Source organism: Somniosus microcephalus, chromosome 7 (genome assembly GCF_052327205.1).
Source record: "Somniosus microcephalus isolate GS21.2 chromosome 7, FLI_Smic_1.0, whole genome shotgun sequence".
Taxonomy (NCBI): Eukaryota; Metazoa; Chordata; class Chondrichthyes; order Squaliformes; family Somniosidae; genus Somniosus; species Somniosus microcephalus.
In genome coordinates, this window is record NC_140993.1 from 170,357,365 (window position 1) to 170,385,300 (window position 27,936).

Below are 27,936 nucleotides of genomic sequence, written 5' to 3' on the forward strand. Positions count from 1 at the left end.
CTTGTCTGACTGAGGCAAAGCACTTCTCTTCCTGAATTAAATCATTCCAAACATCATCACTTACAAGACTCAAAATGAGTTTAATATTCATATTTAAAAAAACATTATTTTAAGCTGTTTTATAATTAATTGCAATGCATGCATAGCTTTTGTTATAATTAAATGCTATGCCAATGCAACTGTACATTGTACTGTTAAGTGCATCTAAAGGTAAGTGTGCTATAATTCATGATTATGTCAATAATGGGTTCAGTATTACAAAATTGTACAAATAAGGGATTTTTCAATATTTTTTCAAAGAAGTAGTTAAGGGCAGTGTTAATGGTTTAATTAAACAGAAGTAGCTAACAATCTTGTACCTCTATTTAGCATCTTTAAATCTATGAAACAGGAGTGTTTAAACTGAATTGTTCCTTCTCATTTTCATTCTCTGTTTTAGCTGATTAAACAGGCTGTTTGTTTCTCTTACTTTGGGTCCTCGTCATTATGTGTTTAGCAATAAACCTATTAGTGTTTGGATTAGATCACTTTGCTTTCTACACACTATCTAAGGATTATTCTACTCTTTGTATTACTGAGGCTTTTAACGCTTGTGGCTAATTCAGTACCAATTATTACTAATAACAAAAAATATATTATAGCACAAACAATGATTGTTGAGACTTGGACATAAGTCACAGAATTAATTTAGGGATAGTAGGAATTCGGATATGAGACATAAAAGGTGAATGCATTTTATTTGCACCCATTGGACAATAATTGGAATAGTATGCTAACTAGATGATTCTCCGTTAATAGTGCCACATTATTTTCAAGTAGATAAGCAATGTCAGGGCTATTCTTGAAAATCAAATCTCTCAGACAGCTGCAATCAGCAGCCAGGTTAATTGCCTGACTTGTAGACTAGATTCTTGCTGTGCAAATATCACACACCACATTTTGGTTTGTTGTAATTGACCAAGCTACCAGGATCATGAAGAACCTGTGTCATTCTGAGAAATATCATGTGGCAGCTACTTAGAATAGTGCACTATTGTTATAGGTGAAAATAAAATGAGGTCAGAATACATACATAAGCAGAAACAATTTTATGTTAAGGAATGTGACAGCAAGCTCTAAAGCTGAGTATTAAACATAATGTTAATAAAAATTAAATGTCAGCCATAAATGTAATATGTGCTGCTTAAGGACTTGCTTGTCAAAAGATAGCATTTATGAGGTAAAAGTATTTGTCTGCAGACAAAAAGATAGGTATGATTTTTTTCTACTAATGATAGCTCTTGTCATGAAGACCTTTCTAAGAATATGTAGTAGGAATAATTTACGTATATTAGAATTTACATATTGTCATCTATTTAAAATAGCTTCACTCTCTTATGTTTCATTTAAATACGTTATTGTGCATTCATCACATAGTATATTCTTTTTTATATTTATTTATGTTGCATCTGATACTAATCGATTGCTCATCTTCATTGCATTACAAGATATATTTTCATGACAATGTCCAGTGATGCTGTCCTCACCTTCAAGATAATTTAGTTTCAAATTGACTGGAAGATGGTGAAAATTGAAAGTTAAAATTAGAAGTGCTTATAATAATAAACTGCTGAAAAAAATGTCGAATGATGCTGAGCAGGGATGAGATTGGAAAGGTTGGTAAATGAGGTTTTCTGTTTGCCATGAGATGTATGTGACATGCCTACCCAACACCGGTGTAATATTCAGCCTAGAATAAAAGATTATCTGGCAATTTGTTGTTGGAAAGAATACTGTGATACACTGGGAAATCAGTATTGCGCTTTTGTTTCTGATGTGCTTGATTTTTCTTTTTTGTGACATAGAGCTGGCTAGACTTTTATTCGAAATATTTGTATCATAGGTAGCGTAAATTTGAGCTTGAATTTCACTTGAGTGAAATAGAATGGTATTCGTTACTGGAGTAAAAAATCTTTGACCATCAATAAGGATCTAGGAATGCACAGCAGACATAAACATATAATACTGTTTAGCACATAAAACACAGTTAATGTTTATATAGGCTGATCTTTTTGTCAAATGCAGTGTTCTGAACTGAAGCAGATTGGAATCCAGACTGCTGAGCTGGTCAAAGAGTAATATTGATTAATCTTCCAAGCTAGCAAAAGGCTATCTAAACAGTTGAGAAGTAATTATTAGATTTATCAAGTTGGTCTGTTTTACAATTAAATTTTTTTTTTTATGATAGAAGAGTTTTTTTTGTTTGGTTAAAATTCAATTTTACGTCGTCACTTAATTCTTTGGCTCAAATGTATATAAAATGTTTTGGCTGGTAGTTTTTTTTCCAAATTTACACATAAACTTCTGTATGTTTTCCATCATCTTATTTGAGCATTTGCAGTTCCCTTGAACCAACAGTTAGTGTAGCTCTGTGGTTGGAAATGTCTTGAAGCTTCAGATACAACAAAATTGATTTGGATTTTTTTTTTGCTAAAATATCAAAGCTAAGAAACAAGTGTAGTAAAGGTCTGAATTACCAGAGTATTGTATTGTCTGGTCTGTGTTTAGAAATTATTGAATGCAAGGGTGACATTCTTTTGTACTTGCAGCTAGTAAGCAAGAGTTCTGATGATATCTGACAATGGAGTTGCTCTGCCCAACCAGTAGGAGGTGTTTATAACCTGCTATCCACGCACAACTGAGGCACTGGTAGAACTGAAACCAAACAAATATTGGGAGCACTATTTATGCATAAAGATAAATTAACTTCTTTAATTTGAGGAGAGAAACTTTTGATTATTCTTCCACCTTGCTGCTGTTTCTTCCTTTCTCCAGATATAGTGAGTAATTAACAAAGTAGTGTGACATCCTGGTTGGTGCTACTAGACGGCATTACATTAGGTTAAAAAAAAAATTGCTTATATTTCTGGGAATATATTTGTAAGAAAATGGAAGCATTAGAGGTGCAAAATTGGGTTTGTTAGCGCCCGTTTTTTGGGTGCTACGAGTGCCCTTAGTGCTATAAAATGGCAGACGCAGTGCGCGCCCACACTTGGGCAAATCGCGCTGGATGCCATATTTGTGAGGGCGTTAGCGTGCACAGTGAACGTCTGCCGGAAGTATGCAGAGCAGGCAGATCATGGCTTCATTCAGCATGCCACGCTGATTTGACACCAGCGTTGCCATTTTGGTGCTCACGCTCCAGCTAACACCCTCTCTTAACCTCGCACAGCTGACCATGTGTTCAGCAGCAGGAAGGACCCCAACCTCACCACCACTAGTGCTATTTAAAGGGATTATCAACTACTTACAGGTTAGTTGCTGGTTGATTTCTTCTGGCTGTTGCTACAGTTCTACAAGTATTCGGTGCTTTCTATAGTTAATTTAAGTTGCTAACGTCTATAGGGAGTGGTGTGGCAGGTGCTGAAGGACTTTTTGCTGACTTCAAGGCTTCTGCACAAACCAATTGCTGCCAGACATGGGTGCATTAGTAGGGATTGCCCTTGGAATACGGCATGACTTGGAGAATGAACAGAAGCCACGCAGATCACGACAAGCTGCTAGAAGAGGGAGGAGGTGGAGGGGGAGAAAGGCTCTCAGCAGGAGGCTATATCAGCTCTGGGTGTTCAGGGAGTAATTCGCTTACGTGAACCTCAGCAAGGAACAATGGCCTAGAAATTCACTTGGGCGCGGGCAGCTCGCTCGCGCCCAAAAGTTAGCGCTGGGCAGGGAGGCATTAGCGCACGCCGTATATTCGTCTTCTGCGCCCCAATTCGGAAGCGGGCGCTATACCAGGGTGTGCCCGCCTCCGTTTGGGGCGCTGCAACTGAATATCGGCGCGCTAGTTGCCGCAGCGCCACCCGATGCGGTGCGGCAGGCTGCGGTACTGCAGGCCTCCTCCTTCTCTTAAGGGGGAGGTGCCTGCAACGGCCGGAGCCCCGATCGCGAGTGCCGGCAAAAGAGCCCGGCACAACGGAGAAGTGCCGGGCTCCACGGAAACCAGCCGGCAATGCCGCGGGGGGGGGGGGGTGGAGGAGGCCGGGAAAGGAGGTGCGGGCAGGCGGCCGCCGAAAAAGCGGCCGGCCACACCTTCAGCTTTAAAGCGCCCCACTATGGCAGCAGGACGGCCCCGTTTTCTGTTCGCTGTTTGCGCCCGCTTCGGAGGAGGCGGGCGCAAATAAATATGGGGATCGGCGCGGTTTCGGGGCGTTACAGGCCACCGCGCACACCGATGACGTCCCGGCGCAGCGCTAACGGCTACCGCCGCCAATACCGCTGCACTCAATTTCCGCGCTACCACCCCGCCGGCGCAAAAGACCTCTTTAGGCGCTAAGTGGGCGCAAGGCCCACTGAATTTCTAGGCCAATATGTGTGACGTCTGCACTTCAGTAAGGACATCCTCACTTAAATTTGCCACCTGCTGAATCCATAACTACAACCTCAGAGCAGATCAAGGACTGTTTTGCCAGTGGCTGTGAAGGTGACTATGTGATGAACTTTTGTGTGTCTGGCTCTTTCCAGGCTGGAGCTGGAGATATTTGCAGCAACTCCCAGTTTGCCATCCACTGTTGCATAAGGGAGGTCACTGAGGCTCTCTCTACAAAGAGAACTGACTACATTTCATTCTCTCTTGCCAGAGACAAGCAGGCGGAGCGAGCACAGGCTTCGCTAGGATTGCAGGCTTCCCCCGGTGCAGGATGCCATTGATTACACATTTGTCAACTCTGCCCTATACCGGAACCAAAAGGAATTCCACTCCCTCAACATCCAGATGCTGGGTGACCATAGGTAGCGAATGATACAGGTCAATGCCCGGTATCCTGGCAGCAGTCATGATGCCTTCATTCTATGGGAGTCCACTGTGCCAGCTGCAATTGGGTCACCACGGCAAACCAAAGGGTGGCTGCTGGGAGATGAGAGCTATCCGTTAACGGCATGGCTCATGACTCCAGTGCGCAACTCATGCACACATGCGCAGCATGCATACAATGAAAGCCATGCTGTCACATGGAATGTGACAGAGCAGACCATTGGCATGCTGAAACAATGCTTCCGCTGCCTGGACCACTCTGGAGGAGCCCTGCAGTACTAGGCAGAGCGGGTGTCAAGATTTGATGTGGTCTGCTGCATACTGCACAACCTTGTCATTATGAGGACACAGCCCTTGCCACCAGCTATACAGCGAGCAGCCGAGGAGGAGGAAGAGGAAGTGAGAAGCACCTAGACAGCCACTTTCTGCCCAGGCTGTCCATGCAGAACTCATCCGAGTGTAATACCAGTAACCACAACCCCAATTCCCCATTCACCAATAGCCCCACACCTTACCTTCCCTCTGTTACTGACCATCACAGTGTCCTCTTGGCCACAATGCAAAAATAAAAGATTCCATACAATAAATATTCCAAATCAAATTTATAAATCAAAGCTGCCATATTACATACAAATGTAAACTAATCACCCTCGTGAATTTCCTTAGTGCCTGGCTTCCGCGTGCTTTTGCCTATTCTATTGCACCTACAAAGTGCTACCCCAGTGGCTGCAGTATGGCTGGTGGAAGGCTGCTGACTTTCAGTGGAGGTGACTGTGAATGGCCTTGCAGGCTGACCTCGAGCAGTTCTGGGAATAGAAGGCCCGGCTGTGGACTGTACCATCTCAGCATGGGCAGCAGCAGTCTGGACTGGCTGACTGACATGCAACAGCAAGGCACTGGCGAAGTGGCAGTGGTGGGAGGACGAATGCTGTCATCCTGAGAGAGGACAGCAGGTTCATCCTCCACAGATCCACTGCCACGCCCCTGAGATGGCACCTCAGCAATCCTAGTAATCTGTTGGAGGACAGATAGCTGGACCGCTATGACCCCCTGCAAGCCACTTTGAACACTGCAATCCACAGCCATGATGGCAGCAGCCTGAGTTTCCACTGCAGCACTCAGACATTGGGTGACTGCTGCTTGTGCTATAATGGGAGCTGAGACATCAGCCATCAGACGCTACATCATGGTTGGATCCACAAGTGTGCTAATGGTGTTGGCCACCACTTCCATGCTGGAAAGGATGAGCTCCAAGCCCTCTGCCAAGTTGGTGCCAGACTCCTCCATGCCCCTTGACATTGCACACAGGCTTTCTGGCAGGCTTCCCAATGCATCAAGCATTTCATTGTGTACACCTATCAGCCTTCTTCTGTAGCCTGCTCCGTTGAAGTCCTCATCTGAAGCATCTGCAGCAGAACTCCCATGCGACATCACCCTCCAGCGAGCTGGAGCCTGGCACCTGCGCTATCCTTGCCCCCTGCTCTGGCTGCAGGCCACTTGTGCCCAGTGTCTCACCACGTGCAAACCCCGCATCTATGCTATCCTCTAAATTACACAGTATCAGTATCTGAACTGGTGGCTGCGAGTGTGAAATTGAGTAACAGTGTGTCCTCATCATCACTGCATTCTTGCTCTTCCAACACTGCCTGGGCAGGTTGCAGTTGTTGGGTATCTGAAAGGAGAAAAGCACAAGGGTAAGATTGTGGTGAGGGGAGGGGGAAAGTAAGAAGTGTGCGCTTACACCATCAGAAGCTTGTAAATTAGAAGAGTGTGAGATGAGGGGGTAGTGGAATGTGAGAAGGAGGATTAGGTAAGATGACACCATCATCTTCAATTGTTTCAGCCCCACCATTAGCCACGGCCTCAGCAATGGACATTCCAATAATGGCCAGCACCGTCTCCTCCATGGGGGTTAGGACATGCAGACATGCCTGTCCCCCGCCAGTTAGCTCCTGTTGTCTCCGGTTGTATGCCACATTTTCCTGCAAGAGAGAGGGAAGTGTGTCAGTGAGGGTGGTGCAATCTGTTTTGGTGATGTGCCTGTCATGGTTTAAAAGCTGGCAGTGTGTGCATGCTGTGAGATGAGGGTGTGAGGCTTACAGCAGTGCTAAGTGTGTGAAGGTGAGGTGAAGCAAATGAATGTTAGGTATGAGTCCCAATTGATAGAGATTGTTGGTCGGTGAGTAGATGTTGTGGTGAATTGAGGAGTGGCTGAGGCTAGTGGTGCAGTTTGTGGGATATGGCATTTGAAGATGTATTCACTGACCTTGACCACTCATGTGAGGTCATTGAACTTCTACCAGGTCCTCGGGGCTTGACTCCTGGCATTGACCTCCACAGTTATCTGCTCCCACTGCCTTCTGAGTGTGTGTCTGGAGGGTCTCCTGCCCCCTGAGGATACAGGACATCTCCTACTTTCCACCTCTGTCACCAAGGTCTCCAATGCAGCGTCTGAAAAATTTGGAGCCCGCCCTCTCCCATGTTGTGCCGTTCTTCACTACTTCCCAGGTCAGATTCACTCCCTGAATGATTGCCAGCACCCACTGCAGCCACAATGTACCTCCCCTTTAAGAGGTACGAGCTAGCTTTAACTGGTGCTGGAAAGTTACGATTTTGGGCCCCCTGCTGATGTGTGCAACCAATCAATAGCGCAGTTAGCACACTAAAATCATGGAAATGAGCCGGCAGCATGAAGTTGGCATGCTCTCTGCATTGCATTGAACGGGCATCGCGATCCCTGCGCCCATTTTCAGGGCTATCCAATTTAGCACCCCTTGTGCCTTTAAGTGACGAGCTAAATCCAACTAGTCTGCTCACCAATTTTTAAAAGTGAAGAACATGGGTATTTAAATAATAGATATTTGTTTCCTGAATTGCAGTTTATGAATACATTCATATACTGATAAGTTATATTTTCTTTGCAGGAACAAATGTGCTATGTACAGAACCTCAAGAAAGCTCTGTAGTGGGAAAGCGGTCACTGCCGCAGGGGGGAGATGATGACTTTGCTTCCAAGAGACCTCGCTCAGCTGGCAGCAGCAAACCCAGTCAGGAGCAGGTAAGAGACTAAAGAATTTTCTGTCAGTTGTTTTTTTTTGTCTGTTTTGTTTATCATTTTTTTCACAATTAATTGCTCATCAAATATTTCCCAGCAAATTATTTATAAAAGGTTTATTGATAAATTTTCAAATATTCAAACTGTCCAGTTTTACCTTTGGTATATCTTGATGTAAAGTGTTCAGTTTTCAATTATCACTTAAATGGAAATTGTCTTAATTTTTAACATGGATGCAGGAAATTCCCACACTGTAAACAGGGGCCCATTTGAGAGTACTGAAAATGGCAGCTTACATGTGAGTCTAATTTTTCACAAAAACAATGAGTAAAACAATTTGAAAGATATGCTCTTGATTTGAAATCTGACTGTAAAAAGAAAGGACAATTTGATTAGCCACTTTTTCTTAGTATAGAACTGGCCCTTGTTGATGTGAAGGAATAAACATTGTATTCCATTTGACTTCATGTTTTATGAATGCACTTGTAATATCTCACTGCAAAATGAAATGATATGCATATCTTAAAAAAGCAGAGCAGAAAAACCTTGCGTGCTATATACCACCAGTTTTTAATATAAATTTTATTAAATGCTATTTGGTTTCAGCTCTACCAGTGCCCCTACTGTAATTATAACAGTAAGGATGCAAACAGGATCCAGATGCATGTCATGTCCCAGCATTCCATGCAGCCTGTCATCTGCTGCCCTCTCTGTCAGGATGTCCTCAGCAACAAGATTCATCTACAGCTCCACCTGACCCACTTGCACAGCGTGGCACCTGACTGTGTGGAGAAGCTACTTATGACTGTAAGCAGTTTAAAATGTAACTCAGTCAAGGGGTTTTTGGCTTCAGAACTGGAAATTAAAATCCATCCCTATTTAAAATACAAGTCTGCCAGAGAGCATATTGCCCTTTTCAGAACAAAATGTAATCCTGTTGTGATTTATGCTGTAAGATAATTACTAATTTATTTGTAGATGAACTGCTGTGCCACTTCAGCATCATACATTACTCGGGGATGACATACTGGTCCACTTTTTCCCACTTAGGAGTAAACTAGCAATGAGCGCATGGTTGTTATTGTGATTTTTTAAAATTATATTCTTGTGCATTGGGAATAAATGTTTCTGATTTCTACATACTGCATAGCTTTTTAAAACTACTTTAATGAATGAGGAAAGAAAGTGCATCCATAGGAGAAAGAGAACAAAAGAGCAAGACCCAAGAAGCAGTGGCTGAAGAAACAGGTCAAAAGTCACCAAAGGATGAGCAGAATTATTTAAAGAATAGCAGTAACAGAAAGTTGTGAGCACTATTTAAAAGGCAGTTGAAGATAACTAAAATGAGCATTAAAAGAGGTACAAGGTCAATAGAAAAGTGAGTTGTAGACAGCAGCAAGAGGGATTCAATGAAATCCTTTAGCTGTGTAGAAGGATACAACGCTTTGAAGATCATAGGTTTTTAAAGGGATAATTTACTAGAAGTGTGATGAGAGTAATAAGGAGAAGTAATAGATGTGCGATGTGAATTCTTTAGGTGTCAGCCTTGTCTCAGTGGCAGCACTATTGGCTCTGAGTCAGAAGTTTGTGGGTTCAAGTCTCACTCCATTTTCTAGGCGGACACTCTAGTGCAGGACTAAGGGAGTACTGTTATGAAAGCACACCTATACTCAATGAGATACATCCTAAAATCCTCAAGAAAGTAGGCAAACTTTAGTTTGTAATTTTAGAAGCTCCATACATACAGGCACTGTATGTGTGATATTTAAAAAGGTGAGACGTGAACTAGGGAATGATAGATTAATTGGTCTAACATTGTTAGTGAGGGAAATGACCATCTACAGTGCATTTTATTCACACTATCAACGTTCAGGTCACAATGAGTACTCAGCATGGATTTAGAAGCAATAGCTCGCACCTACTGGATCCTTTAAGGAAATAACCAAATTATTTGGTAAGAACTGTTCATATAATTTACTTGGATTTTCAGAAAGTATTTATTAAAATTCCACATCTAAGGCTGTTAAAGAAGATTAGGCCTAGGCATTTCCTCACAGCTGTTCCCACTCTGCTGCCTTAACTTCGCCAGCAGAAACCCAGGAGCAGCTCTGAGGAAATTCCTAGTCTCATGGTATTAATAGCACATTAACTGGCTGACTAAAAATTCACCAATAGAAAGCTGAAGGTGATGGAAAGCCTCCACCTTGAGGTCAGTGACTCGAGGACTCCTATAGAAGTTTCTTCTGGTCCCCAGCTGTTTACACTGCTCACGTAGAGGAGGGTACATCTAGTAATATTATGAAATTTACTAATGACATCAAACTGTGTGGCAAGTTGACCAGTGTAGGAAGAGATTTATAGCCGTCAAAGAAATCTGGACAAACTCAGCAGTTGGCCTAAGTAATAGTAAATGGGTTTTAATGTGAATAAGTATAAAATAAAGCACACTGAAACAGCAATAGAATCTGTACACAACGAAGGGGTCTGTTTTCGCTGGGCAGTGAAGAAAAATTATTTGGATATAATTTTTAGCCCTTCATTGAAAGCTAAGATCAAGTCAGAGAGATTTGATTATAAATTGAAAGCGGCTATCTTAATCCTGAGTAATCCATTAAATTAAGAGTACTGTATACAATATTTGGCTCTAGTCTCCATTTGGTAATTCAAGTGAAAATGTAGACATGAATATGTGGTAAATTGGTTGAAAATACTAATAGCTAGTCATCTCAGTTATCATTGCTCTGAATATACCTACTTCTCCAAAATGGATTAATGGAAAGTTCAGAAAGAAACAATTTGAGTTTGTTAATGTCATAAAAGAGGTGTTTGTGCATTAATAAGTTTAAAGAATGGCAGTGACAGAAGTGAAAAGTACAAGACTGTATTGTAAGGTGGGGACAGGAGTTTGGGTGGTTCAAATTAAGTGCAGCTCATTGAGGAAGTGGGTGGAGAGAACAGCCAGAGACAGGGAAGAAGCAAGGGCCATAGGGAAGTTTATACCTTTTTTAATTAGTGTCTATAGTCAGTGTAGAGAAGTTCTAACCTGCTAGTTCTTTGCAAATCTGCAAGATTATACCAGTGTGCAGGACAAATCTAGAAAAGTAGAACAGTAGAAGACACAAAAAGCATACCAAATATAGTGGGAACCAAGGGGCTAATCAGAGTGAAGAACTTAAAGTAATTAAGATCAGTAGAGAAAAAGTACTTGAGAAACTATTGGAACTAAAAGTCGACAAATCCCCTGGACCTGATGGCCTACATCCTAGGGTTCTAAAAGAGGTGGTTGCAGAGATAGCGAATGCATTGGTTGTGATATTCCAAAATTCCCTAGATTCTAGAACGGTCCCAGCAGATTGGAAGGTAGCAAATGTAACCCCGCTATTCAAGAAAGGAGGGAGAGAGAAAAAAGGGAACTACAGGTCAGTTAACCTGTCAGGAAAATGCTGGAATCCATTATTAAGGTAGTGGTAACAGGGCATTTAGAAAATCATGGTTTTATGAAAGGGAAATCATGTTTAACAAATTTATTACAGTTTTTTGAGGATGTAACTAGCAGGATAGATAAAGGAGAACCAGTGGATGTAGTAGATTTGGATTTCTAAAAGGCATTCGATAAGGTGCCACATAAAAGGTTGTTATGCAAGATAAGGGCTCATGGGGTTGGGGTAATATATTAGCATGGTTAAAGGACAGAAAACAGAGTAGTGAAAAATGGGTCTTTTTCAGGTTAGCAAGCTGTAATTAGTGGGATGCTGCAAGGATCAGTGTTAGGGCCTCAGCTATTTACAATTTATACTAATGACTTAGATGAAGGGACCGAGTGTAATGTATCCAAGTTTGCTGATGATACAAAGCTAGGTGGGAAAGTAAGCTGTGAGGAGGACACAAAGGCCTAGAAATTCAAATATAATTGCAAAATACTGCGGATGCTGGAAATCTGAAATAACAACAGAAAATGCTGGAAATACTCAGCAGGCCAGGCAGCATCCGTGGAGAGAGAAACAGAGTTAACGTTTCAGGTCTGGGACCCTTCATCAGAACTGGAAAAAGCTGGAGATGTAACAGATATTAAGCAGGTGCAGAGACAGGGAGCGGGGGTTAGGAGGGGAGGAAGAAATAGAAAGAACATCCTGTACTTTTGTAAGAGGCAGGAAAGATAAAATGATGCAAATGGGAATGGCAAAAATCATACTGCATGAAAAATGGGGGCAGGGATAATAATCTGAAATTGTTGAACTCAATGTTGAGTCCGGCAGACTGCAAAGTGCCCAATCGAAAGATGAGGTGCTGTTCCTCGAGCTTACGTTGAGCTTCATTGGAACAATTTTGATTGGGCGACCGCTTTGCGGAACACCTCCGTTCAGTCCGTACGGGTGACCCTGAGCTTCCGGTCGCCTGTCACTTTAATTCACCGCTTCACTCCCACTCTGATCTCTCTGTCCTCGGGCTATTGCATTGTTCCAATGAAGCTCAATGTAAGCTCGAGGAACAGCACCTCATCTTTCGATTGGGCACTTTGCAGCCTGCCGGACTCAACATTGAGTTCAACAATTTCAGATAATTACCCCTGCCCTCATTTTTCATGCAGTATGATTTTTGCCATTCCCATTTGCAACATTTTATCTTTCCTGCCTCTTACAAAAGTACAGGATGTTCTTTCTATTTCTTCCTCCCCTCCTAACCCCCGCTCCCTGTCTCTGCACCTGCTTAATATCTGTTACATCTCCAGCTTTTTCTAGTTCTGATGAAGGGTCCCAGACCTGAAACGTTAACTCTGTTTCTCTCTCCACGGATGCTGCCTGGCCTGCTGAGTATTTCCAGCATTTTCTGTTGTTATTTTAGCCTAGAAATTCAGTTGTTTGCGCTAGCCGCTAGCGCCTTAGGAGGAGGAGAAGTGGGGCGCTAAGCGGCTAGCGCCCGGGCGCGGTGCGATCTGCGCCTCCCGCGAACTTCAGTTAAGATTTAGCGGCAGCGCAAAACCTTTGCGCGCGCGCTGATCCTGACGTAATTTCATGGTGCAACGCCCTTTGTGCGCCCCGAACCGGAAATTCAGTGGCGCCGGCCTATTGTGCGCCTTGCGCCCCCCGCGACTGGTAGAGGGGAACGGTTCCCAGTCGCTGCGGGGGGCGCTAATTAAAGGGGACTCCTCCTGCAGTATAAATGGCAGCCATTTTGCACCGCTCCTTCTTTGTGAGAGACGGATCTTTGGACAGAGACAAAGGTAGAGAGCTTTCTGGTTTGGCTCAACACTCGCACAGGTACTTGTGGCTTCAGGCCACAGCTTTGCACTTGTCTTTAACTTCAGTGTCATAGCATTGATTGGAAACATATAATGGGGGCTGCAATGGGTGGAAACGTTGGGCTTCTCCATGGCATTCAAAGGGCTCAGAGATGCCGTGAGAGAGTGCCAGTCATGGCCAGACGGAGAAGGGCCAACAGGCATTGGCAAAGGAGGCCTTACCCACCCAGGGTATACCACTAGCAGTTCTCATATCTGAACATGTCTGAGGAGCAGTGTGTTCGGAGGCTGCGATTCAGAAGGGCGGTGGTCACTGAGATCTGCCACCTGCTTCGCGGAGATCTGCAGCCACAGCTGAGGAGCAGGACGTCTCTGTCAGTGGCAGTGAAGGTGACGGTGGCTCTCAACTTCTATGCCACCGGCTCCTTCCAATCCTCTACTGGGGACATTTCCAACATCTCCCAGTTTGCGGTACATTGTTGCATCCGCCAGGTGACCAATGCCCTTTTCAGAAGGAGACGTCAGTTCATCTCCTTCCCTATGACCGTTGACAAGCAGCAAGAGCGTGCAATGGGCTTTGCAGCATTAGTGGGCTTCCCCATGGTGCAGGGCGCCATTGACTGCACGCATGTGGCTTTGCGGGCACCTCTAGAGAATGTCGAGGATTACTGCAACCAGAAGGGCTACCATTCGCTCAACGTGCAGTTGGTGTGTGACCACAGGCAGCTCATACTAGCTGTCAATGCCCACTTTCCAGGCAGCAGCCACGTTGCCTTCATCCTGCGCCAGACTTCTGTGGCAGACATGTTCGAGGCCCAGACTCACCCACGAGGATGGCTTCTCGGGGATAAAGGCTATCCTTTGTGCACCTGGCTGATGACACCGCTCTGTGCGCCCAGTACCCCTGCTGAAGAGGGATACAATGACAGCCATCAAGCAACCAGGAACATCATTGAGCAAACAATCGGCGTGCTGAAGCAGCGGTTCTGCTGTCTGGATCGTTCCGGGGGAGCCCTACAGTACTCGCCTGAGCGAGTCTCCCATTTCGTTGTCGTGTGCTGCACAACCTGGCTATCCGCAGGACTCAGCCACTGCCAGCAGACATTGGAGGACCACCAGAGGAGGAGGAGGAGGAGGAGGAGGACCAGCACAGGAGGGAGGCAGCGTCAGCGGCTTATTGCAAGTCGGTTCTAGGCCCCCTCTCAGGGAAAGGCTTGTGCCAATGGCAGAAGATGAATGTAGCCGCTCCACAAGCCCTCAGCCGAGCAGGGCAACCAGGACTTCCAAAAGAAAGCATGGACAGTGCGATTTAAGAAAAATCTTTACTGTGATACCTCTGTGCCCTTCCCACATGACAAACTAATGGAGAGAAACCCCCCCCCAAAAACACAAATACACCAGTCTCGGCCTTTACAAGTAAAACAAATATACCAGTCTCGGCCTTTAAATATGAAACAAATACAGCAGTCTCGGCCTTTATATATGAAACAAATACACCAGTCTCGGCCTTTATATATGCAACAAATACACTAGTCTCGGCCTTTAAATATGAAACAAATACACCAGTCTCGGCCTTTATATATAAAACAAAACATTTGGCCACACCTTCTACTTTTTCCCCTGCGAGGGTGATCCGTTTCGCTTCCGTGACTGGCCCCTACCCGCCCTGCAGCTCCTCCTCAATGGGACCCCAGTGGCTGCAGCAAGGCTAGGGGAAGGCTGCTGAGGGTCAGATGGTGAGACGGCAGATGCCCTTGGGGGTCGGCCTGGACCAGCTCTGGGCCTGGAGGGGCCGGCTGCTGACTGCTCCAACTCTGCTTGGGCGGCAGCAGTCTGTCCAACAGCTGGTGGCAGCTGCAATGGAGGAGTGACAGTGTTGGCTGCAGGAATGCTGCCAACCTGACAGATCACAGGCACTCCTTGGTCAGCTGATACACTGGCACACGCACGGGCCAGCACTGCAGCATGTGCAGCAATCTGCTGAGGCACAGACTGCTGGGCTGCTGTGGCACGGCGAGTGCCCCGGCGATGCCTGGCCGATCCAGCGAGTGTGGCAGCAGTTAGTGCCCGTGTGGCCCTGGTCTGTGTCTGCATGAGAGCAGCCAGTGAATGCACGGCACGACTGAGCACTTGGCTAGAAGCCACCTGTGAAGCAGCGAAGTCCTGCTGACTCCTAGCCTGTGGTGCCGCGACGTCCTGCAGACTCCTGGCCTGTGCTGCACTGAATTGTTGCAGACTCCTGGCCTGTGCTGCACTGAATTGTTGCAGACTCCTGGCCTGTGCTGCACTGAATTGTTGCAGACTCCTGGCCTGTGCTGCCGCGACATCCTGCAAACTCCTGGCCTGTGCTGCCCCGAATTCCTGCACACTCCTTGCCAATGACTCTATGGAGTCAGGCATCCTTGCCACTGCAGCCATGAGCTCAGTGTGTCTGCGCTCAGCTAGGGCGCCCATTTCCGCTAGGAGCCGCACCTCCTCTGCGCTCACCGTAGCAGGACTGGAGGCCACACTCACCCTCCGGGGAGAAGGCCGCTGAGCTTCCCCACCCCTCCCGCGTTGCTGCAGCCCGCTGGTCCCCGGAGCTTCGCTCTCCTCCGACCCTTACCCCCTGCTCCCCTCCAGGGAAGACGTGTCACCATCATGCCCATGGGCTGCCTCGGCTGAGGGTGTCCCTGATGGGCTGGCTTCCTCTTCCTCCTCCTCTATGTCTGACTCGGACACAGTGCCAGCTTGAGGGGCCGCCTCCTCACCTGGCGAGTCACCATCTGAAAGCAGGGAGGCACAAGAGTTGCTTTAGAGTGAGGACAGGGCGGCAGCGAGGGAGGCATGAGTGCTGCTGTGCACTGCATTGGTTCGATAGTGGCAAACGATGCTGGTGTGAGGCGCAAGTGGAAAGGGAGAGGTCAAAAAGGTGATGACCTTACCATTGGTGCCCAGAACAGGGTCAGCAACTCCAGTGGCGACGGGGCCACTCAGCCGGCCTGCCATGATCCGCTCCACTCGCTGCTCGAGGTCGCTCAGCTGTTTCAGGTCAGGACAGCCTCCCCCGGTCTGTCGCTGCTGTCTTCTGTTATGCGCCAGCTTGGCCTGCAAGAGAAAGGACAGCCTCTAAGTACAGTGTCAAGCCCTGATCTTGCCCGCACTGCCTCCCATGGTCGAATAGCCCTGACAGTGTCTAAAGTCCTGAATGCGCAAGTGTTTTTCATGACAGTCCCGTAGCTGCTGGATGAGGGCTGGCCATTAGGGCTTTCAGACCTGTTTGGCCATAAAGTGAGGTGCACATGCAGGGATGAGGAGGATACTGGAAAGGGTACTCACCCTGACAACCCGAGTGAGGTCGTTGAATTTTTTCCGGCACTGGGTTGGTGTTCTGCCAACCACGCTGTTGGACGTGACCCTGTTTGCCACATCCCTCCATGCTTTCCAATATTCGGCGGGCAGCGGCCTCCTGCCACCCTCAGGGAAGAGGATATGGTGCCTGCGGTCCACTGCGCCAACCAGCAGCCTCAGGTCACCCTCGCCGAAGCGCTGCGCTCTCTCCCTGGCCTTCTCCATTCTCCTGGGCGTGGAGCTGTTCCAGAAGCAATGTTCAGGCCTTGCCTTAGAGCTGCAGTGTGCAGGGCGTGGCAGCCAAGCAATTCCACCCTCCCCCTTTAAGTGCTGACCGGCGCCTGACTGTCTGCCCTCAATGAGCAACTCGCCGCACCTGCGCTGCGCCCGCCTTCGGTGTTTGCGCCCCGGATCGCCGGCTTAGCGCCTAATGATAGTCGTGCATCGCCTGCTTTAGCGCAGTAGCAACCTCTTGGGTAATGCAACTGAATATCGGCGAAGGTGGCGCTAAGTTGCGCCGGGCACAAAAGTTAGTGAACGCCATGCTGTAGCGCCCCAAACGTGGCTATACTGAATTTCTAGGCCAAAGAGCCTGCAAAGGGATATAGACAGGTTAAGTGAGTGGGCAATAAGGTGGCAAATGGAGTATAATGTGGGAAAAGGTGAGGTTATCCACTTCAGTAGGAAGAATAGAAAAACAGAGTATATTTTAAATGATGAAAAACTATGAAATGTTGATGTTCAAAAAGATTTAGGTGTCCTCGTACAGGAAACACAAAGCTAGTATGCAGGTACAGCAAGCAATAAGGAAGACAAATGGCATGTTGGCCTTTATTGCAAGGGGGTTGGAGTACAAGAGTAAGGCAGTCTTGCTACAATTGTACAGGGCTTTGATGCGACCACACCTGGAGTACTGTGCACAGTTTTGGTCTCCTTATCTGAGGAAGGATATACTTGCCTTGGAGACGGTGCAACAAAGGTTCACTAGATTGCTTCCTGGGATAAGGGGGTTGTCCTATGAGGAGAGGTTGAGTAGGCCTATACTCTTTGCAGTTTAGAAGAATGAGAGGTGATCTCATTGAAACATATAAGATTCTGAGGGGGATTGATAGGGTAGATGCTGAGAGGTTGTTTCCCCTGGCTGCAGAGCCTAGAACTAGGATGCATAGGGCTGGATTTTCATTCAACAGTCGGGAAGGAGGCTGGACTACAACTTTCGGGATTTAGTCCCGCCTCCATCGAGATGCGGCCAATCCACGCGATTTTCCCTTGATTGACCTTGTTGAGCCCGCCCAGCGGGCTCAACAGGCCAATTAAGGGCCACCCGGCAACAGGTGACGTCACAGACTGAAATTTCATCTGTCAAGACGTCTTGACAGATGAAATATCAGTGTTTCACAGCTGTTTGAAGCTGTCAAACACTGACAGTCTTACTTCTAACCTGAGTCCTTCTACGCAGACTCAGTTAGAAATCACGCCGGCACTGAAAGCTGAAGGCTGTCACTTTTGACAGCTCGCGGCCATTCTGCTTTCAGTGCCGGCTGAATGATGGACTCCCGAAGCCTAGAGGAAGGAAGGCTGTAGAGGTAAGTACAGGTAATTTAAACTTCTTTACACACTTTAGACACACCAAACAAACTTACCTTTGCACTCATGCACCCATCACTCACCTGAACACCGACATCTCGACCCCTCCAAGTCCTTCAACCCGACGGCCCGCCTGCTCTAACCTGGCGTGGTTTGGAGCCGTCGGGAATCCCACACGACACCCTTCAAAATAGGGATTAGGCTAAAAACTGCCTGTTAACTACCTGTTAACAGGCAGTTAATTGGCACTAATCCCTTCCCGCCTCGGGTCGGCGGGTCCCAGTGCGGGGTGGGTACCCGCCTCCTTTGAAACTTACGTGGAGGCGGGTTTTGGGCGGGATGGTGTCGGGACCCCCAAATTCGGGATTTTTGCCCCCCCGCACGCCTAAAAGCCCGCCTCACGGCAAACTGAAAACCCACCCATAGTCTCAGGATAAGGGGTCAGCTATTTAAGACTGAGATGAGGAAGAATTTATTTACTTGGAGGGTTGTGAATCTTTGGAGTTCTCTACCCCAAAGGGCTGTAGATGCTGAATTGTTGAGTATATTCAAGGCTGAGATAGATAGACTTTTGGACTCTAGCGGAATCAAGTGATATGGAGATCGGGCGGGAAAATGGAATTGAGGTTGAAGATCAGCCACGATCTTATGGCGGAACAGGCTCAAAGGGCTATATGGCCTACTCCTGCTCCTAATTCTTATGTTCTTTTGTTCTTAAAAATACTTTGCAAGGCAGCACTTGAGCTGTTAGGACAGGTAGATGTTATTTGTGGAGAGGCGAAAACAATTTAAAAGTAAAAGTGAGTATTTAAAGGACAGCAGAGAAGAAAGCTGTGGTATTGCAAAAATACCCAGCCACTGAATGTAGTGCAGTGAAGAGCAACAAAACCAATCCTATCTCAAGTCATTGGAGCTATCAGAAAAGGTTGAGGAGCTTGGGATTCTTTACTCTGGACACGAGTAAGCTTAGAAACAAGGAACATGGGCTCAAGCTTAGAAGAGGGGACGGTTCTCAAACAATTTAGATTTAACTACTTTATGCAGAGAGTGATACACATGTGGAACAGACTGCACAAGGAGGCAGTGGAGACAGATGGTGTGGAAAAACTTAAGTGAACATTGGATAGGTATTTGAAGAACTTGGCAATTGTGCATTATTAGTTTTTGAGACAAGCCAGGTGGATTGCAGTGTCTTCTCTGTTCCTGTAGTTTCCTATGTTCCTAATCTGTGCTAGTTTCATTAAAGACGAATAATTGAGCGATCTGCAGGTGCTCACCACAGACATATAAACACATAGGCCGGAATTTTCCGGGGTGGTAGCGGGCGCGATCGGTGGCGGGTCCGGTGGGAAAGTTGTTATTTTTGTCATCGTCTCTCATCATGGAGCCGATCTGATTGGCAGCGGCACGGGACCCAATTGAAATGTAGTTTACAGGCACTTAAGAGCCTTTGTCCACTTACTTTTTAAATTTTCCTGCATGGCTATGGGATTCTTGCAGCTCGGGAACCACATCTGTCAACCTGAGGCGGGAGTTCAGTGGCCATTGCTCCAGCTGATTACTTGACAGCATCAAATGTACAGTAAATGCTCCCACCTGACAGATGATCACTTTCCTCAGGTAGAAGCTGTTGCTCAGTCCATTTCCAACACAGATTCTGCAGGCTGAAATTGTTTCCAGCAAAGTCTCCATCCAGTGTCACCTCATTGGAAGTACTCTTTCACCATTGACAGAATGCTTTTGTCATCTGTATTCTGAACTACTATTTCTCATTTACATGCTGCCCCTTGGCGACATCATCCGAAATCACAGCGTCAGTTTCCACATGTACGCTGCCGACACCCAGCTCTACCTCACCACCGCCTTTCTCGATCCCTCCACGGTCTCTAAATTGTCAGACTGCTTGTCCGACATACAGTTCTGGATGAACAGAAATTTTCTCCAATTAAATATTGGGAAGACCGAAGCCATTGTTTTTGGTCCCCGCCACAAACTCCGCTCCCTAGCCACTGACTCTATCCCTCTCCCTAACATCTATCTGAGGCTGAACACACTGATTGCAACCTTGGTGTCATATTTGACCCCGCGGCATAACTAAGACCGCCTATTTCCACCTCCGTAACATCTCCAGTCTCCGCTCTTGCCTCAGCTCATCTGCTGCTGAAACCCTCATCAATGCCTTTGTTACCTCTAGACTTGACTATTCCAATGCACTCCTGGCTGGCCTCCTACATTCTACCCTACATAACCTTGAGGTCATCCAAAACTCGGCTGCTCGTACTCTAACTCGCACCAAGTCCCATTCACCCATCACCCCTGTGCTCGCTGGCCTACATTGGCTCCCGGTTAAGCAGCGCCTCGATTTCAATATTCTCATCCTTGTTTTCAAATCCCTCCATGGCCTCGCCCCTCCCTATCTCTGTAACCTCCTCCCGCCCCAACAACCCCCCAAGATATCTGCGCTCCTCTAATTCTGCCCTCTTGAAAATTCCTGATTATAATCGCTCAACCATTGGTGGTCGTGCCTTCTGTTGCCTAGGTCCTAAGCTCTGGAATTCCCTGGCTAAACCTCTCCGCCTCTCTTTCCTCCTTTAAGATGTTCCTTAAAACCTACCTCTTTGATCAAGCTTTTGGCCACCTGCCCTAATTTCTCCTTATGTGGCTCAGTGTCAAATTTCTTGTCTTATAACACTCCGGTGACGTGCCTTGGGACGTTTTACTACATTAAAGGCGCTATGTAAATACAAGGTGTTGTTGTTGTTATCTGTACTTCACCTGCCATCTATTCCATAAACATGGGTGCTGTTTATACTGTCGCACCTTAGTCCTCAGAATTGGACCACGATGAGCCCCAACACCAGCAGCACCAGCAACAACACCAACCTTCTCCGCAATCACCTGATGCTGCACAGGACAGAGGGCATCAGCACCCGACCACATTGCTGCCCGGGTTGCCAGGGATGGCCTCACCATGGCCAGATTTAGTTAACTTTACACTGTACACCCATATGGCTGCCACATGATGCACCAGGTTGGCACCACCGCACACCAACACTATAAAGCATCCCTACAATGCCCAAGCTATTGCTTTCACACTCATCACCATTGCGGGGGGGAACCGTTATGTCTCACCATTCACTGCAACTCACTAAGCCACTTCCAAAGGTGCACACAAATCTGTCCAAGACCGGAAAGTGTTGAAAATAAAGGTTTTTATGTTTGACACCACATTAACAGAAACTTTACATAAACATTGGATAAAACACCCAAGTGGCTACCCTTGTGTGTTGTTCATTGGTATGATTGCACTAGGATGAGGGTGAGTGTGAGGTGTGGCAATGAAATGGGAATGTGATAATGTAGATAGGGATGGGTGGAGGTGCAAGGTATGTTGGTGTGAGTAAGGATGTGCAGGAGTAGGGTGGGAAAGGCAGAATGATGGGGCTGTGATGAGAGGGAAGAGGACCTTCATGCGCGCTCTGACTCCCTCCATAAACATATGGAGGGTATCATCGGTGATCCTGGGTGCAGCCCTCTGCCTCTGTAATCAGCACTAATCTTGCTTCTATGTCTCCCTTCAGAATTTGTGCACATAAATTAATCTGACAATCCAGTGCAGAGAGAGTGTTCTATTATTTGAGGAATTGTCCTTTGGCAGAGATGTCACACCAAAGCCTCAAATGCTTGTTCGAGTGGTTTAAATGGACTTTATATAGATCGCATGGCACTATTCAAACAAAAGCAGGGAGGTGTGTTCCGGCTGAAATCCACCCCACCAAAACAGATCAACTGGCCATTTATCTCATTGCTGTTTGTGGGAACTTGCTATGTGCAGAATCCCTGCCATATTTGCCAGCATAATAACAATTCACTGTATTCAAAGTAATTAATTGTATGTGAAGTACTTTGAGACATTTCTCGGAGATTAGATAAGACAGTTCCTTGAATGCAAGTCTTTCTTTCTATGTGGTTAAAATTTGCTACAATATCACCGCACACAAGTCAGTTTCACTTTCAGATTTCGGACCATGCACACCACCCCACCCCAAAGGTGACAGTTCAGCTGAGGCCTAAAAAGGTAAGTGATGGGGGCCAAATTAGAGGGAGAGCTGGCCACTACTAAGTATCCCTCCATTTGCAGAATTTTGGCCTCGCTACCTCTAGCCTGGCCTACCACCATCTTTCACCAGGTGAACTTGGGGAGTGGCGATTAGAGGGGAAGATAACAGCAAAATTGTCCAGGAAGCCAGCCCATCTCCAACTCCCCTGCAAGCATTTACAAAGGGAGAGCAAAAGAGGGGTGGAAGAGGAAAATGGAGCTTGTGGGCAGGGAGGTGAAATTTGGCTCCCTTTTCCACAATTATCTCATTCGAAGGAAAATTCAGCCCCATGTTTGGGTTTTAAAAGCCTATGGGGGAAAAATTCATTCGTGACCATTTTGGGTCGCTACCATCGCTAGGGCGCTAAATTTAGCGGCCGACAAAAAATAGTGCCGGCGATCGCTAACTTCAACTTTGGCGCCCCAAGAGGGAGATGGAGCATTAATTCAAGCGTTCCACTTCCTTCTTAGAGTGCTAACCCCGAATATCGGGGCAGTGCTTTCTGGAGCACTACGCACTGGGCCATGTAGCGCTGTCACATGGAAGGGCCCCTCCCCTCATTAAAGGCGAGGGCCCAAGCCCACAACTCTGCAGGGCCCGACCTGGGCCACCAGGGAGCGGGGTACCGTGCCAGCAGCCCGGCATTCAAGAGGAGCACCGGGCTGCTAGATCGCTGCATGGACCCCGTGTTGAAAGACGCAACGGGCCGCGACAAGTAAGTCGGTCGATTTTTTTTCCCCTGCTGGCCACCTCCCCTTTACTTACCGCCCCGCGAGCCTCCTGCTGCTCGTCCCATTCCCGAATTGGTCGCTGTCATCGCCCGGCGCAGATTCAGGGGGCGCAGGCCAATTTTGCAGGCGCAGGCCAATTTTGCAGGCGGAGTGAAAACAGGGCGCTGCGCACAGTGTTGACATCGTCATCGCCTGCGCAGCGGAGCAGGCTGCTACCGGTTACCGCCACCACTAAACTCCCGCTGAATTTAGTGGGAGTTGTTAGCGGCACCACACCCAGGCAAATAATCATTAGCGCCCCCCAGAGGCGCTAATGGGAGGCACAAATGCACCGAATTTCTAGCCCTATAAATTGTAGCTGTTCACAGAGTAATATACACAGATCCTGGAGTCTTGGCACGATCACAAATTCTGCTTCGTAGTGAAACTACAGGAAACAAAGTGTGGACTTAACTTTTGCTCCACCATAACGTTTTACAGCATTAATGTTCGGGTTCTGCTTATTATTTAATCTAGGTATTTAGTGTAATTTCTGTATCATCTATAAAGCTGGATAAGCATTTCTAATACAAATAGATGTGAACTTTTGGAAAGATACATATAGGCATGGTATTAAAAATTGTAACTTTTTTTGACAATTCTCAGGACACCCAACATCACTTATACTAATTTGGTTTAGCATAATTTTAAATATTTAATATTTATACAATAGAGAATGTTAGTTCCATGTCATTTTTTCAAATAGGTTTTAATAAAATCCTTACTCATCACTATGAAGAGTGTATATATGGCAAATGTATTTAATAAGAACTCATAACAAAGAGCTTGTATAGTGGGAAAGTGGTTGCGCCATTTTTCATAACATAGTTTGTCTCAAATAATTTCCAATAATGCTTCTAAACCCTTTCAGACATATAATGTAGATTTCCAATAAAGATGCCTTCACATTCTAAATTTTGTGTGAAAATTACAATTAAAACTAAAAAAGAAATACTTTGAGCAGTGAGTAGTTTGTGGAATTAGGACACTTGTGCACTGAGAGGGTAAGCATACATCTGACAGTGGATGTGTGCCTGGAAATGCAGTGTTTCTGAACAATGTTGGGATTTTTCCTTTTTTTTTATGTAGTCATTTAGCACAAATTTTGCACATTCCCTGGCAGGATTAGCAAACTAGTTAAAGTGGTGCATTGGCTACCTGTGAAGTGTTACAGGATCATTATTACAGATGCATTACGATTGCCTGTTTTTCATTCCCACTGATTAAATCAAGTTCAGAGAAGAATGATAAGAATAACTGCAGCTCTTAGGATCCCTAGTTATGAAGAGAAAATCACAGAACTAAACTTGTTTACATTGAAGAAAAAGTTGAGAGAATGCTTGATCCGGCTCCTTAAAATGCCAAGTGGCATAGGTAATATAGATTTAATCTTGGTACTTATTGAAACTGGGACTGAAAGTGCTAATCTAGAGAATGGGAGTACAAGATTAATGAGCCTAAAGCAAGACTAGAGATTAGAAAAAATGTGAAATACTGCCGGAAATCTGAAATAAAAACAGAAATTGCTTGAAACACTCCGTGGGTCGGGCAGCATCTGTGGAGAGAGAAACAGAGTTAATGTATCAGGTCGATGAACTTTCATCAGAACATAGAAGACATTTTTTCCCTGCAGAGTAAATGATATGTGGAATAAAATCCCACAAAAGTAATTAATGTTGTTAATTTCTTTTCAATTGGAAAAACATGGGTTAATTAATGACAGCCAACATGGATTTGTTGACAGCAAATCGTGTCTGACAAACTTGATTGAGTTCTTCAATAAAGTAATGGAGGGGGTTGATAAAGGTAGTGCAGTTGATGTTGTGTATGTGGACTTTCAAAAGGTGTTTATTAACTAAAATAGTCTTTTTAGCAAACTTGAAGCACATGGATTAAAGCAACAGCATGGATAAGAGACAGAAGCAACAAGTCATTGTGAACAATTGTTTTTCAGACTGGAGCATCCCTGTAAGGAAGTGCAGCCAAGCTTCAGGCCACAGCTGACTGCTACTGTGTCTGTGCATGTGCAAACTGTATGTGGCATGATAGCCACAGGTGTCCTTACAGCAGATGATACAGCTCAGCATCTGCCTTTCTGCTAACCTAGACACTGACAAGGCAGGTTCCATAGACATTCCAAAGTAGGCTTTCCAGGGTTCACAGAAATGGTTGGTGGAAACTTGGCAAGTACATCCAAACAGGCTACTTTGATACTTGATCTAGTATGTCTTCTTTTATGTAGTAACAAGTGAAGCATGGCATGCCTTTGAAGAAAGTTACTGCATAACTGTAAGTCAGACATCCACTGGGGTCTTCTGACGCAATCTCCTTCGGAAAGGGGAGCCACAACCAGCACCATATCCACCAAAGGAAAGTGTGTTAGCTTTCTGTACAGATGGGGGATGCTGAGTGTGAGCGGAAGAACATGTAACACCTCTTGGTCAGGCTGACTCACCTGGTATCACTCCACAGATATGGCTTTTCCTTTGAGCACATCAGCTCAGAGAATCCGTATTGACAATCCTTCTAGTACCAATAAAGAGAGCTATTTCAGATCATAACCACCTATCCAACCACCCCTCCCCCACCCTACTCCTTCCCTGTCTGCTGGAAAATGTGATGATTGCCAAAATAGGCATTAAGTGGGTGGGACTAAATCCCACTCCATTTCCTGACCTGGCTACCGCCTATCTTGAGGCACAAACAGGGCAATAAAGAGACCAAAATTGGCCCCTATTTGTTCTGACTACTAATGTTAATATTTTTGTTTGAATCTATTAAATGAAATGCAGCCCACAGAAAATGTTTTGGTTATTGGCTTACCTAAAGATAGGACAAATAGAAATTCCTCCATACGTTCCATCAATCCTATTGGCAAGGTTCCTTCTCATCATGACTTTGCTTTCGATCAATGAAACGTATGGAATGATTTCTCACCTAAACAAAGTACATTTTGTTATAATAAATACATTAGTTGTTTGTATGTAATATTCATACTGGTATGTTACATAGTCTCTTCTTGTGTTTCTTTTAAAGGTGTCTCTTCCAGATGGGATGAACCCCACCAGCATATTGCCCTCAACTGGTTCTGAGAAAATGCAATGTTTCCTTAGCAATATTGCAGCTGGAACTACAGAGGAATCGTGTAAACCATCTGGTAAGCCTTCAGAGAAATGATAGCTGGCTTTCTAAATATTTTATTGTTTGCATGAGAGCAGTTTAATTATTAACCCAGCTGGTAAAATTGAGATTTGGAAGCTAAACATAATTTGCTCCAACTGTCATATGCCCCAAATGTGCTTTAACAACTTGTTTGGAGTGGGAAGAGTTGGGCTTTGCTGCAGTAGGGGGTGCACTTTCTTGAGACTAGCAGCAAGGCGTGTGCTAATCTACTTCATACGAGGGATCCTCACTTCCTGGGGTGCAAGAACGCAAGCAAAGGGTTGGGTCCAAAGGACAGTCATAGCCTTTGTGGCATTCTGGACCACTGTTTAAAATTATTGCATTTCACAACAGGATGAGAAAGTATGTAGAAGTGTGCCCATTTTGCCAGTGCCTCTCCAGCATTTGTCTATTAGGTCTATTAAATGCTTTGAAGTTTGTATAATATTTTAAGTGTATGCATTTGAGTTGGCCATCCTACATTTCCTATATCTGATGAAGATTTTTGTTTCCATACTTTGTGAATTTCTCTGGTGACCTCTGACTCTTGTCCACGTCCTTTCTAATTTCTGCATTATCTGTCAAGGTGGAAGTGAACACATTATACAGGGTGGAGGTGTGTTTCCAGGTGTCTTCATGATTTTTTTTAATGGATCTATACTCAGCAAGATGAGGAATGTTAATACTGAGGGAGATAGAACACTATACTATGTTGGCCACTCAGTGTAGCAGCATGCATGCCCAGGCCAAGTCTGACGCAGATAAATGCTAAGTAAAACTGTCTTCCCTCTGAGCAGGTCTTTGAGGCTGAGGATGTATTGTTTATTCTTAAAGAAGCCCCTCACATTGTAGCTTATAGAGCATCACTGGATCTTGGAGGGAGTCCTTGATTTGGGTTAATTGAAATTTATCAATTAACAGCTAAAAGATGATAATCTGGCCTTTGTGGTGGAGCTGGACTAGCCTGGAAATACTGTTCAGGTTGTGAATCTTAAAATGAGTGTTCCCAAAGCATTTGACAGACCCAATGGGATCTTCTATAAGGATCGGACAGATTTATAACATTAGAATGACTATCGGTACTTCCAGACCCCTTTCAGTTTCTTGCAGTGGTCTATGGAGCTTATGCTGGGGAGGGGCGAATGTAGGGTTGCCATCCATATGCAACATCCAACTCCAAACTCAGTCATAGGTTTCACAAAATAGCTGCTCTTTAAACTACAGTTACTCAGAGTTGAACTGGCTTGTATTAGCATCCATGTTTAGAAAGGCTGAGTCCCCTTTTACTTGTGTAGCTGCAAACGGCTGAGACATGCTTGTGGTCACTTACTTTCCTGTAGCAGTTTGCAAATAAACCTCTCAGAGTTGCTGAAATTCTGTGTCAGGACATTGAAAGGATTTGAAATAAGTAAAAGAGGCAGGCTTCCGTGTTCCAGGAATAATGGCCCGTATTTTCCCATGCCTTTTTTTCAACTCTTATGCCTGGTAAAAGCAAGCATAAGAGTTGAAAAAAAGTTTTTAAAAAAATTTCACTCATTTATAATTTTAAAATACTTTTAAAAAGGTAAGTTTATTTTTAGCCCCATAAAAACTTTAATTATTTTTTTCAAAAAATTAAATTTTTGTTTAAAATATTTAATTTAATCTCATTTTAAAAACGTGATGGTTTTTTAAAAATTTATTTAATGTTTTAGTGTGTTTTTGGGGTGCTCTCCATTCATATATTTGACAGGTCTATCTGTCAAAAGTATGAAGAGAGATTCCCTTCTCCTATTGGCTGGCCTGGCCCACGTGATCCCAGGGACGTTTGCGAACTGCATGCGCCCCTGGGATACCTGGGCCTTGCTCATTTCAATTTGGAGAGGCCCAGGAGCGGAATTGTCCGGACCTCGGGAGCCCTCAGG

General features: G+C 45.4%; 1 protein-coding gene across 4 annotated transcripts in view; it reads left to right on the plus strand.

Moving 5' to 3' along the window:
- The window catches only part of zfhx4 (zinc finger homeobox 4), a 354,106-nt gene that overhangs the window by 305,186 nt on the left and 20,984 nt on the right, over positions 1 to 27,936 (plus strand). For all 4 annotated transcript variants that reach the window (XR_015079025.1, XM_085993199.1, XM_085993198.1 and 1 more), the window contains exons 6-8: positions 7,714 to 7,847; positions 8,451 to 8,651; positions 25,907 to 26,027. Coding sequence is in view for 3 of the 4 variants with exons in the window: in XM_085993199.1 (XP_085849325.1) it covers positions 7,714 to 7,847; positions 8,451 to 8,651; positions 25,907 to 26,027 (456 nt within the window). In the remaining variant the exon portion in view is untranslated. The remainder of the gene's footprint in view (positions 1 to 7,713; positions 7,848 to 8,450; positions 8,652 to 25,906; positions 26,028 to 27,936) is intronic.